Below are 14,180 nucleotides of genomic sequence, written 5' to 3'. Positions count from 1 at the left end.
GTACTGCAAGGAATGCATTTCAGGTGAGAATAAAAGTATAGAAAAATAAAAGCTTAAAAGGCTTGTTGAAAGAAGTTCAAGTGCTGTGTCCGAAGAAGTTAAAAAATTCTTGCGAGAGAGGTTCACCTTGTATTTCCATGTTCGATTTTTTTCGTATAAAAATCGAATACAATTCTTTACTCAAAAATATAAAAAGGTGAAGTTCAAATTGAAGTAACAGAGAAGTTAGGAGTTTATTAAAACCTAGGATTTACCTGTTAAAAAAAATAAAAACACAACGCCATTTTTTGCACTTTTAAAAACAACTCATAAATGAAAAAATGGTTGCTAGAAGTTCAAGTGCTCGGCGAGTAAAAGTTCAAAAAATTCTTGTGAGAGAGGTTGACCGTGTATTTAGATGTCCAAAATACATAAAGAATATGTTGTTTTTTGAATTTTAAAATAATTCTCCCAAACCAGAGAGAAGTTCAGAGTGATAACAACCGGAAGTTCACATACTACATGGTGCGTATTTCATATAAGAAAAATACAATAAAGTGAAACAGAGTGAAGTTCAAACAGACATGCCCTACAAGTTCAACTACTTCACACAGTGCAAAAAACAGCACGTCAAAAATATGTCACAGAAGTTCAACGTGAAAACAGCAGGAAGTTCACCAACTACACTAAATGAATTTCAGATGAAAAACTTTTAAAATTGTCGCGAATATAAAAAATGATGAACACAGGAAAGTTGCGTGTTTAAAGCAGCTTTGCATCGGTATATCAGTTGCTCAATTTCGGTGAGTGTATGGAGAGCTACGAGCGAAAAAAGCACGTGAAAAATAGAGTGAAGTTCAAGTAGACATGCCGAGAAGTTGAAGTTCTTCACGCGGTGCATTTTCAAAGAATCTGTTTCGCGATAAAGGCAGAACAAATGATCTCACTGTTTTCGAAATTAATTGAAAACGGCTAGGAATCAGAGAAAACCATCAACATGAAAAAGTTTCGCATTTTCCGTAGCTTTTGAAAGGTATATTATTTGCCCCATTCCGATAAAGTTTCTAGAAATTATGGCAAAAATACGTTTTTATCCATTTTCAAAATTGACTTAAAACCGTAAGGAATTGGGAGAAACAATATATAACAAAAAGTTTCACATTTCATCAAGCTTTCCAACGCCATATCATTTGCTGCATTTGGACACATGGTTAAAAAATTAGCTCCAAAATACAAACTCGGTGGAACTTGTATCTTTTTCTAAATTACTTTTAAATTATTCAAAATTAGAAAAAAACGTTTAACATGAAAAAGTAGCGCATTTTCATAAGCTTTCCAACGCCATATTATTTGCCTCAATTGGATTAGCCGTTTAGAAATTACATCGAAAATATGAACTCGGCTGTTCGGTCTGCGAAATTCTATGATTTTCCAAATTACTCTTTATCCGTAGAGAATTAGAGAAACCTTTCAACATATGGAAGGAGCGGTTTTGAAGCAGCTTTCCAAGGCCATATTATTTGCCTCATTCGGATAAACGGTTTAGAAATGCGATCGAAAATACGATTCACGTTTTTTGTATGAAGAAAAAACGGTTTTCAAAACTGCTCTTAAGCCGCTTACATGTTGCCAAAAATTTAACTTGGGCCGTGATAATCGTCTCCATAGCTTTCTAACGGTATATCGCAAAGCCCCGTTTGAGCAATGTTTGCGGAAGTTCAACCTAGCACTGGGGGAAGTTCAACATACTACTGCCTCGCAGGTTAGTTGTGATCAGAATAATATTCTCATCCCATTATCAGAATACTGTTTATATATATATATATATATATATATATATATATATATATATATATATATATATATATATATATATATATATATATATATATATATATATATATATATATATATATATATATCCAACTTAACTTGGTTTCCTCTGATGTTCTCTCTCACCATCTACACACCGTTTCTCCTTCACTACCCCCATCCCTTTTTGAAAGGAACACTGTTGAAGGCATTCCATTAAACCGAGGCACTGGATACATCGTCAGCACACAAGTTCAGTACAAAGTGAGGAAGATGGCCAACCCACACAACACAGTTGCCATCCCCTTGCAGAGCGCCACGCGCGGCAAGTTCATGCACCACAGAGTTACAAGACCTCATACATACATAAATTTTAACACTATCATAAGCAACACACAACAAAGATTTTATTTCTTTAAACAAGACTCCTAGAGACGAAAGATCATAATCGTGGGAGGTGATAGCTTGCTTCAGATTGGTCGCGTCCACCTCCAGTTGAACCCAACTGCATCCCATATCGGAGGTCATGTGCAAAGCTTTGAGTAGCGCCAAAGCTTCAACATAAAGTGCAGAGCTTACTCCCTGGAGATGGTTGCGTCCCGCAGCCACAGGAACACCTCGATCATTTCTCACAATAAAGCCCCAGCCTCCTGAATGGGATTCTTCACATAACGCCCCATCAGTATTAATCTTAACACAGTTAACCATGGGAAACACCCATTTAGATACAACTGGGACTTTATGAACTGACCTCTTCAGTTTCAGAGACTTGTATTCCAATGCATGTGCAGAAATAGAAGAGACCACCTCCTTTGAAGATCTTATTCTATCACTGACATTGGCATAATTCCTTTTGGCCCACCAAATCCAGAGTAAACAACACACTGTTATATTTTCCTCTTCACCTAAATTGAGAATTGATTCAAGAAAAGAAATAAAACTCGGGCAAGTAGAAAGTTCTTCTCTTATTCTTTCCAACTGTAGTTGTCTCCGGATTGGTTTAACACATCTATATTTGATAAAGACATGACCTCCATCTTCATCTAGCCTGTGACAGAGTGGGCATCTTGTGTCCACCTCCATACCCCTTTTCCTTAGTTTCATGCGCATAGGCAGACTACTTGTGGCCACTCTCCATAAGAAGTGCAACACTTTATTTGGGAGAGAGATTGACCATGGTTTCTTCCATTGAAAACCTTTGTCATCATTATTGATTGTGGAGCATGCAGGAACACCCCTAATCGATTCTTGAGCTTCATAATCCCTTGCCACTCCATAAGCAGATTTGACTGAGAACACACCCTTCTTTTCATAATGCCATGCAGGGAAGTCATCGAGCCCATCATAGATTGGGATTTGCAAAATGGCTTGCACATCTTCTTCCCCTAGGGCCTGGTTCAATAATTGCACATCCCAGGTATTTGTTATTGGATCAATAAGCTCTTCTACCCTCGTGATTACATTCCTCCCTTTCCTTGAGATTACTCTTCTTGTTGTTCCTCTTGGGATCCAAGGGTCATTCCAGATATTGATATTCTATCCATTCCCTACTCTCCATATTATTCCCTTCTCCAAAAGACTAATTCCTTTCAAGATGCTTCTCCAGGCATAAGACATACCTCTGGTTGGTTTTGCGTCCAGAATTTGACCATTTGGATAGTACTTCGATGATAGGACCTGGCGCAAAGGGTACTCAGATTATGCAGCAGTCTCCATGCCTGCCTTACTAGCATTACAATGTCGAAATGATGAAGATTCCTAAATCCCAAGCCACGTTTCCTTTTTGGCCAAGTCATAGTCTCCTAGCTAACCCAATGTGCCTTGTTTTCCTTATCCATCTGAATCCACCATTACTTGCATATCATAGAGCTTAAATTGATCGCATAAACTTTTGGTGAGGTCAAAACAAGCCATAGTGTATACCGGGATTGCTTGGGCCACGCCTTTGATCAGAACTTCTTTACCTGCCTGGGACAACATTTCCTCCTTCTATCCATGAATTCGTCTCCAAATTCTATCTTTTAGGTAGGCAAAGGCCTTTTTCTTAGATTGGCCAATGTAGACCGGCAAGCCAAGATACTTCCCTGAGTGCCCTTCCTTCTTTATGTTCAATAGCGTCTTCACTCTTTCTCTGTTTGTTTGTTTGGTATTTTTGCTAAACATTATTGATGACTTGTCCCTGATGATGACTTGGCATGAACACTTCTCGTAAACTTCAAGTATATGTTGGACTTCAGCATCATTACATTGCTCTACTTTAATGAGCAAAAGAGAGTCATCAGCAAAAAGTAAGTGGCTGACACTGGTAGCAGATTTGTATACCTCTTAGTCTGCTGCTATTCTCCTCTTAATGAAGCATTGCTGAGAATCCTTCTGCACATATGAGAAATAGGTAGGGGATAAAGGATCCCCCTGCCTTAATCCGCGCTGAGGTAGAATAGTATCTGTAACATAATTGTTAACCTTAATTTGGTATCTTACAGTTGAGACAGACATCATTATTAATTTCACCCAATTCCTTCTGAACCCCAACTTTAAGAATATACCTTCAAGAAAGTCCCATTCGACGCGATCATATGCTTTACTCATATCAAGTTTGAGTGCCGCATATCCATTGGCCCCCTTTCTTTTGTTCTGCAAGTAGTGTGTTAATTCATATGCAAGCAGTATATTATCTAATATAATGCGACTAGGTACAAATGCACTCTGGTTGTGATAAATAATATGAGGTAGAATCAATTTTAGCCTGTTAGTGAGTACCTTAGCCACCACTTTTAGGCCACATTACATAGGCTTATTGGTCTTAGCTCCTTCAGGTTCTTCAGCATCATGGTTTTGGGAATAAGTACCACTAGGGTGTTGTTCCACCCTTTGGGCATGGTTCCTCCTTTTAGTACATTCAACGCTTTTTTGTTACTTGTTCACCCACTGTCTCCCAAAAGTGTTTATAGAATACGACCCTGGCGCTTTCAGATCCCCAATATCATCAAGTGCCTTTTGACCTCTTCTTGTGACTATTCCGCACATAAGATTTCATTCATGTCTCTACTTACTATAGTAGGAACAACTCTCAAAACTTCGTCTATGTTATATCCAGCTTCAGACGAAAGCAGATTGGAAAATAAGCTTGCTACATGCTCCTTTAGCTGTTCGCCATATTTGACCCATGATCCATCTTCTTTCTGTTATTTCTCTATTTTATTTTTCCTTGTCCTCTCTGAAGCAAAAGAGTGGAAGTATGCAGTATTTCGATCCCCCAAATAGAGCCATTTTACATGAGCACATTGTTTCCAAAAAATGTCCAGCTGGTTCTCCAACTTATTTAATTTCTCTTTGTTCACATGCTCACGATCCGCAGTGCTAGGATTAATTTCACTCCTGATATTTTCCAGTTCTTGTTTCTTCTCATTGATCTTCTTTTGCAGATTTCCTAGCACATTTGAATCCCATCCTTTTAGTTCAGATGCCACCTTCTTCAAGCCATCCATTAAGCAGCCTCCTACCTCCACACCTGAGCTATTCCATGCCCTTTTCACAATGTTTCCTCATTCATCCTCTTCGAGCCATTTAGCTTCGAACCTAAAAAACTTGGCTCCAACGAAAGGTCTGAAGCATTTTTTGTTTGCTCTCCAATCACTACCATCACCGGTCTGTGATATGAATGCCTCTGATCTCCATTAATAAATTTGTACGATGGGAATCTAGTGCACCAAGACCTGGATCCCAAGGCACGATCTAGCCCTTCCTTTACGTATCTTCTTGGGTCCCAGCTATTATTCCTCCATGTGAATTCGTCACCTCTAAAGCCTAGGTCTCTGAGTCCACATTCTTCAACAACCCTTCTCAAATTATCCATTTGAGCCTGGGGTTGGGGGGGGGGGTTCACCTCTTTTCTCGTGTCCATACAATATCTCATTAAAATCTCCCATACAGAGCCATGGCAAGTTCATTTGTTGGTTCAACATTTGCAACAACTTCCAGGTTACGCCCCTCTTTTCAATGGCTGGTTCTCCATAAATTTTGGTAAACCTCCACTTGGAACCATCTTTTCCCACTATCTCCACATCTATATGGTATTTAGAGAAGTTGTGCAGCCTTATATCTGCATCTTTCTTCCAGAACAGGGCAATTCCTCCACTCTTGCCATCACAATCCCTGGCCAGAATACGTGACAAACCTAGCATCCACTTGAACCTATAGATTCTCCTACCCATTATTTTTGTTTTTGAAAGGAATAACACATTTGGGTCCTCCTGCTTATGGAGGTCCTGAAGCCCATGAACTGTCGGGCCATTACCCAATCCCCGACAGTTCCAAGCGACAAGCTTCATTTGGACTCACCGGGCTATCCCTGCAGCCCAGCGGTCTCAACATTGGTTTCTTTGCATTGTTCGACAACACCATCCTTGTTGGTACTCCCAGCCTTACTCACCATTGCATTAATTTCCATTTTCTTATTGCTGCTACCAGCCTGGCTCACCAATGCATAAGTTTCTATCTTCGACTTCTTGACATTTTCAAATTCAACATTAATTTCCATATTATTCATACTCCTTTTCTTTGCACATACTTCTCCAATTGATCTTACCTTCCCACCAGTTGATCTTACATATCGTTTAAAGGTGAGTTTTTTACCTTTTATATCTTGGATGGTTGATCCATCAAAGTTCTTGTTCCCACCTGGCGTTTCTTGGTGCAACTGCTACGGCTTCAAGGGTCCACCCTTTAGGGTCATCAACTCCTATGAGGTCTTTGGTCCTTGTTTATTTTCTTCATTAAGCTTGATTTCTTCTACAAATACTCCTTTACCTATCTTTTGGGACTTCTCTTCATCAACTACTAGCTTTTGAACTCCCTCACATGCCTTCTTGGTATCATTTGAATTAATTCTCTTTTGTGTTTACTTCGTTCTCCGGCATCCTCTCTGAGGGGATGGTTACCTCCTTATCCCATCTTTTCTCATATACTTTCTCTTCTCCCTTTCCAGAGTGGCTTTTCCTCCAAGAAGGGTCATCACTGCCCTGTTTACTCCCCTTACTTCCATAGCTGTTTGTTTTCTAGAAATCACTTGTTCCACTAGAGCTTCTGAATCTACCATCTTCACTGTAGTTCCTTTTCATACTGTCGGCACGAAGCCAGTTTCCAAATTGTTGTTCTTCCCCTCTTTCTGGCTTTAGTATGCAAGACTTGTCGATGTGACCAATGATTCCACAATGAAAGCAAAAATCTGGAAGATGCACATATTTGAAGGCTATAATCCTTTCCTTATCCTTGTTCTTATTTTCCTTTGAGTCCTCATCTTCTTCTATCTCCTCTACATTTGCTAATCCCTCATTTCATCTTTGTCCACACAAAACAGATAGAAACCTCATGATCGGTTCCTAATATCCATTCTAACTTTATTTCTTAGAAATTTTCCTATTGCCAAACCGTTATTGTCAACATCTACTTCAAGAGTTTTTCCAATTATGTTCCCAATTTGTTCTCCAGTTTCTCTGCTCATGCTCCCCATGGGTACACCAATAACACGCACCCAGATCAGAAAATACCTGAATTCATATTCATCCAAAGCTTTGCTAGGCGCAAAGTCTTTGTGACGCCCGTGATTCGACCATGCACTAATCATACACGCAAATGCACATGATCAAGCCCAGGGACTCACAAGAAGATATGACAACACAACTCAAGACACAAAATAAAATAATACAAGCTTTATATTACAAGCCAGGGGCCTCGAGGGCTCGAATACACAAGAGTCAGTGGAATCAACAATATCTGAGTACAGACATAATTAGAGAAGTTTGCCTTAAGAAGGCTGATCAAAACAACACCATCTAGATTGAAAAGGCACATGGCTCCTGCCTGGGAGCCTCCGAACTACTCCTGGTCGTCAGTCTTCATGTAGTAGTAAGCTCCGTCGGTGTAGTGGTAGTCATCTACGGGGTCAGCTGACTTCGAGGCTCCGTCATCTGATCACATCAATCAGGTATGGGAAAAAATGGGTAGCAAAGCAACCGTGAGCACTCATCCAAAGTACCTGCAAGACTTACATCATATCTATGGTAAGTATGCATCGGTATCAAAGGAAAGGAGCTATACCTGTGGACTAAACTGCAGAAATGCCAGAATAGAAGGGACGACCTAGCCTAACGAAGACTAGCCTCTTGTAGCGTCTTGCAGCAATAGAAGAGAGTAGAGTAACATATCATATAGTAACAAGTATATAATAGCAACACCCAGATATCCTTCCTCGTCTACCCCACGAGGAAGTGATCCCGGAGCCATCATATCAGTTTAGTAACACCAGTATCCAGTTCTAGTTGTAGTAGATCGGGATACAACTCCGAGCGTTCGTTATCGTAGACACGACTATTCGAATAGATATACTTCCCTGCAGGGGTGCACCAACTTACCCAACACACTCGAGTAACTCTGGCCGGACACACTTTTCCTGGTCATGTCCGGCCTCGGCTGATCGACACGCCGTGGACCTACCTAGGCTTCGCAGAGAGGCCCCCACTGGTCTACATCCTAAGTTCTCAGGGGTCTTGGGCCCATCGCCCTTTGCACTCCGGGTCGTTATGCGACGAACTGGGACGAGCAGCACCTCATCCTGGATAGCACTGGCCCGACAGGCCCACAATGCTAATCTGGACGTCTGACAGAGCTTTCCAGAGAATCGTACGACGCCGAGTGCCCATACTTATTCCCACGTGGTGGTCAATGCGAAAAGGCCAGAGGCCTACTCAAATCACATATCCAAACCGTTAGTGTGTTGGCAGCTTGTGGTGATGATCAGTGCTCCTGTCGCCTCGTCTCGCGGACTTACGACAAGGGTTAGGTCCATCCCTCTCCTGGGGCGGTCTGCCTGCCCGGCCGTGCCGCGTAGTTATCTCGCGGGTACCCTCACGGTCAACCCGACTTCACATCTCTCCAGGGTACCCCTCGGGGTCAAACCGACTTCAAAAAGGGACTGAGGTAAAAGACAGGGTAACCGTGTGTCCATGTCATCAAGGGGGAACCTGTGTAATCACCCTCGTTGGATTCCTACTCGATGTAACCGTCAAGGTGAACTTGGAGGAATCACCCTCGATGGGTTCACGGTTGATGGGCTGCATGACAGATGCATCATCAGAGGTGGTTAAAGAGGAATCACCCTCGGTAACTCACAACCGACTAGCTACGCTACAGAGATATCATCAGGAGTGAGGTAGGAGGTATCACCCTCGGCACTCGATAGTAGCTCTGCAGAGTCGTACAACTAAGGGGGTGTGCGGTGCTGTGTTCGTCTCTGCACATCGATCACATTGGTCGAATCTTCTTGTAGTAAAGCCTCGCAACACATACAAGGGTGTAGGGCCTCTGATGGATCACTAACCAACCTATACTAAGCATATAGGACAACAGGTAAAGTATCAACAACATGTTACAAAAGCAGGCTATGCATCAGATTAGGAGCAATCAAATATAGTACCAAAGTCTAATACAAGCAAGGAAGAGAAAGGATGGAGGATATAGGAATGATCAAGGGGGCTTTGCTTGCGTGAAAGCTCTGCTGAAAGGGGCTGGTCGTCTGCGGTGTAGTTGTACTCAGGGGCCACGTCGGTCTCGGGGTCTACCGGAGAGAAGAGGGGGAAGAAACAATAAATATAAAGCAAATAAATGCAGCACAATGCACGACATGGCAATATGCTGTGCTAGGGGTGATCTAACGCAGTGCTACACGTTACAGACAGAGCGGGAAAATATCTGGGAATATTTTTCGGGCTTTAGACAATTATCGGACAAACGATCCGGAGGGGAAGGTTCCATGTTTGCCGTGTTGGAGACATGTGACAGGTATGGGGATGGCATATTCGGATTCGTCTTATTTTTTGAACGATTTTCATATATAAATTATTTTCATCTGAGCTACGGTTTATTTTATATGAATTATCAAAGTTTTAAACAATTTCTGGAATATTGTTATTTCAAAAATAAATGACAAAATGCTAAGTGTACTCAGGGTGTGTACACAACCAATGTGGCTGTTTGACTGATAGGTGGGACAAGGTCAAAATCAAGAGCCCAGTCAACTATTGACCCAGTCAACGATGAACAGTGCAGTGGGTCCTGCATGTCATAGGCTTAGCTATTTTTAATTTAATTTAGAATTTTAATTATCAGTAGGGTCCACATGTCAGTAGCACATGTATGCACACAACACACAACACACACCACACACCACACACGGCCATGGCCAGTAGCGGCAGTACGCAACGGCAGCAGCTAGCGCAGCACGGGCAAACAACATCAGCGAGCAGCGGCACCTAGCAGTATCAGCACGGCGAGCAGCAGCGCTAAGCAGCAACAACGGGAGCGGCAGCAGTACGCACGGACGTACGTACGTACGTACGCTTACACGCGAGCTCGGGTGAGCTCGGGGACGGCAACAAATCGAGGGGGGATGGAGGAGGATCTCACTGCAGTGCCGAAGGTGAGCTCGAGGAGGCCAGGTACGGACCGGAGGGGCGACAATCGACGACGAATGACGGCGATGTACGCGATGGAAATGAGCTCGATGGCGAGCGTACGAGGCGGCCCCGCTTGATTTGATGCCCGGGATGGATGAATTCGACGATGGCGGTCCTCCTGGACATATTCTCAGGCGGCGAGGCACATGGTGGCCGCGGCTACGACGACGACCATGGCAACCACTAGGTCGGGCGAGCTCTAAGTCCAAACAGAGAGTGAACGAGGGGGGGAATGGGGATTAAGGTTCGTCAACCGCGACGTGGAGGTTCTTATGCATCTCGGGGTTCCATCGGATGGTCGACACGGCGACAGGAGCGGTCAGGGCGCGTGGATGAACGACATGTCATGGCCACTGCCTCCTCCTCTGCACAATGTTTTCTTTTCTGTTTTCTTTTTTTCTTTATGTTTATCATTTTCTTTCAATAGCAAATGTTTTTTGTAAAATGTGAAACTTGCCACATAAATACATTACATTATTTGGTACTGCCACAAAAAGTTTGGTGGGGGATATGGATTTGTTTGAATTTTTTTACAAATTGGAAAAGCATCTAAATATGCTGATTTGGCACTGTTTTAATTGCTAGAGCCCAATTAAGCGAATAAGTGATGTTGTTTTCCTTAACAAATAATTTTTATGGAATATTTGCTAAATGATGAACTATTTTGCAGCAACTTTTGTGCAACTTCAAATTTCACTTGAAATTTGAATTGATTTCACTGGTGGGATTTGAAATGAGATATGAATCCAATATTATCAAGCACTGCAAAGCAAGGTGAATTAGCATAATCATGAAGGATCACTGTAGCATAATACATGGGGGTGTTATAATTCTCCTCTAAAAGAAATTCTCGTTTCGAGAATTAAGAGGTAGAAGGGAAAATATCAGGGTATTCTTCCCATAGGCGATTTTCACGTTCCCATGTGGCTTCATCCTCAGTATGATTGGACCACTGCACTTTAAGGAACTTGGTTACCTTCTGACGGGTTCGACGTTCAGCTTGATCAAGGATGCGGATCGGATGCTCCTTATAAGAAAGGTCTTCTTGCAATTCGAGCATTTCATGATCCACTGCACGGTGTGGATCCTTGAAGCAATGACGAAGTTGCGACACATGGAAGACATCGTGGATATGAGAAAACTGCGGCGACATTTCCAATTTGTAAGCCACATATTCATGTCTGGTGAGAATGCGGAAGGGTCCAATATGGCGAGGAGCTAACTTTCCCTTGACCCCAAAGCGACGAGTGCCCTTCGAAGGAGCGACACACAGATAAGCTTGTTCACCAGGTTGATAGATCGATCCCGAGTGTTTATGATCATAGTTGCTCTTCTGGCGGGACTGGGCCGCCTTGAGATTTTGCCGGACAATACTGACTTGCTCTTCAGCATGTTAGATAATATCCGGACCAATGAGTGGCCGTTCCCCAGTTTCTGACCAATTCAGAGGGGTTCGACACTTACGTCCATATAGTACCTCGAAGGGGGCCATCTTCAAGCTAGCTTGGTAGCTGTTATTGTATGAGAATTCAGCATACGGGAGAGATTCTTCCCACTTCTTGCCAAATGAGATGACATAAGGGCGTAGCATATCTTCAAGCACTTGGTTAACTCGTTCAACTTGACCTTGGGACTGGGGGTGATAAGCTGTGCTCCAGGTTATTTGAGTTCCCATAGCTTCTTGGAAAATTTCCCAAAAATTTGAGGTGAAAAGGATGCCACGGTCTGAACTGATCTCCTTCGGAATATCGTGGAATGACACAATTCTGGACATATACAAGTCTGCTGACTGACTAGCAGTGATCATCTCCTTGACTGGAAGAAAGTGTGCAACTTTGGACAATTGGTCGACAACAACAAGAATAGCATCCTGATTCTTTTGTGATTTGGGAAGGCCAGTGATGAGATCCATTTGAACCTTGTCCCATTTCCATACAGGGATAGGAAGCGGTTGCAGGAGTCCAGCAGGTTTTTGATGTTCTGCCTTGACGCAACGGCAAATGTCACATTCATCAACATAACGAGCAATGTCTTACTTCATTTTAGACCACCAGTCCGTTGACGAATGTCGGGATACATCTTGGTACTACCCGGATGAATAGACAGTGCTGTATCATGTGCCTCCTTCATAACATTATGTGTCATAAGTTCAAACCTGGGTACCACAAGGCGATCTCTGAAGTACAATGTTCCATCTTCAGCAATCGAGAAATCTCTGGCTTTCTCAAAAGCAAGTTCCCTTTTCATCTGATCAACTTCAGCGTCTTTTGCTTGCGCAGATTTGATAGCTCTCTCGAGAGTTGGTTCCAAGACAAGGGTGTTAAGAGAACCCTGTGGAACCATATGGAGGTTCATCTTGCAAAGTTTCTCATAAAGAAGGGGTTGAGCTTGCTGAACCATGAGGTTGTTGCAATAAGACTTGCGGCTCAAAGCATCGGCCATAACATTAGCCTTACCAGGGGTATATGAAATACCGCAGTCATAGTCTGTAATTGCCTCCATCCATCTTTGCTGACGAAGATTCAGATTCGGCTGAGTGCATGGGGAGCTGACGAACCCTAGCTATTGTACATGGGGAGATGGGGAGTAGTGGCATAGAAGAAAACCCGCATGCAGCGACCTGGGGAGCTAGACCAGTACAATGAAGCATGAAATCCAAATGAAGTTGTACCTCAGGTGGGCGAGATGTCGCTTAGGTAGGTGGGCGGGATCTGCCCACACGGCGACAACGAACAAGGGAGCGGAGGACCTTCGTCCGTGCCAGCGCCGGCTCAGAGAGGACGGTGCGCATCGGCTTCCTCCATCGCCGATGGCGACAACGTCAACGCTGCACCTCCTCACCTCCCGCAATGGACGAGATTCGGCCGGACCTGTGACCACCGGTGAGGAGAGAGATAGAGTGGACACTGTCATCTTGTTTAGATATGGAGAGGGTGAGAGAGCGAGACACGAGAAACCCTATCAAACAATAGGCTATATATACAATGGAGTAAAAAATCTCTCCATAGCAGTGGTTTTAAATAGAATACACGTGTTCCAAGAAAAAAGAAACAAAAACTGGTGGACAATTTTTTTAATGTACCAAGAAAGAAAACTCGATTAAAACACGCCCCCGCTTCCAGGTCGTAGTTTGTATCCTCACGTGTGGTCCCCGACCCTCCATTATTAAGTGAACAAATTAAAGGGTCAAATTATTACGTACGTAAGCCGCCTCTTCGTGTACAAATGCGCTCCATCATGTACTCACGGGTATCTCGGAGGCAGAGTGAGTGCGTGTACATTTCTTCTTGTACGTCGTACTGCATTTATCTCACTTCATATTGTTTGCCACTCCTATGATATTCCTGTCCTAGGAACAAAATGAGGCGGTACTAAGTTTGTGTGTGTAGAGAGAACGAGACATCGATGGTGTGTACGAGTAGTCGCGAGAGTCGTCGCGCACACACACATAGACATAGACATGCATATCCTTGTTTACGTAAAATTCCATCTCCATCTCCAATCATATTTGTCCAACTGGCACATTATTTACGTTGTTAATTATATACGCAACAATATTTACGTACAACATCTCTTGTTTGCGGGCGTTCGGACCGCTGCCACGCCCGCTCCTGACCAACCCGAATCCTCTTCATCACCTGCGCGTGCTTCCCGCCCGAAACGGTCAGTGCCGCATTCATGCCCGGGTAGAGCGGACGCGACCTCTCACTGGCGCCGGCATTGAAGCGGCGCGCCGGCCGAGAGAATGTCGCCCGCGCTGCTTCCCGGTGCATGCGACTGCTCCGCGTTCAAAGGTTGCAATAGCCGGTCACAACATGCATGTAAAAAGTTCTTGGGAGTCCGTGCTATAGCTAGCTATCCTCCCCCTCCTCGTCA

At 43.3% G+C, this 14,180-nt stretch overlaps 1 protein-coding gene across 1 annotated transcript; it reads right to left on the bottom strand.

Moving 5' to 3' along the window:
• Window positions 1-11,166: 11,166 nt before the first annotated feature.
• Window positions 11,167-12,806, bottom strand: LOC141040954 (uncharacterized). The gene is made up of 3 exons (XM_073507067.1): window positions 12,468-12,806; window positions 11,782-12,288; window positions 11,167-11,556 (listed from the first exon to the last, which is right to left on the bottom strand). The coding sequence occupies exons 1-3, from the start codon at window positions 12,804-12,806 to the stop codon at window positions 11,167-11,169; spliced, it is 1,236 nt and encodes a 411-aa protein (XP_073363168.1).
• Between the last annotated feature and the right edge of the window lie 1,374 nt (window positions 12,807-14,180).

The sequence above is a fragment of the Aegilops tauschii genome, chromosome 2 (genome assembly GCF_002575655.3).
Source record: "Aegilops tauschii subsp. strangulata cultivar AL8/78 chromosome 2, Aet v6.0, whole genome shotgun sequence".
Lineage (NCBI taxonomy): Eukaryota > Viridiplantae > Streptophyta > Magnoliopsida > Poales > Poaceae > Aegilops > Aegilops tauschii.
Note: the sequence above shows the minus strand (reverse complement) of the source record. Positions and strands in the feature narration are given on the sequence as shown.

Excerpts from the sequence above, each read along its gene's own strand:
- LOC141040954 (XM_073507067.1), bottom strand. The coding sequence starts at position 12,806 with ATGGAGGCAATTACAGACTATGACTGCGGTATTTCATATACCCCTGGT. Across the intron at positions 12,289-12,467 it reads ACTTCAGAGATCGCCTTGTG|GCAGAACATCAAAAACCTGC; the intron begins GTACCCAGGTTT and ends CGTTGCGTCAAG. Across the intron at positions 11,557-11,781 it reads TGAAGATGGCCCCCTTCGAG|GGCACTCGTCGCTTTGGGGT; the intron begins GTACTATATGGA and ends GCTCCTTCGAAG.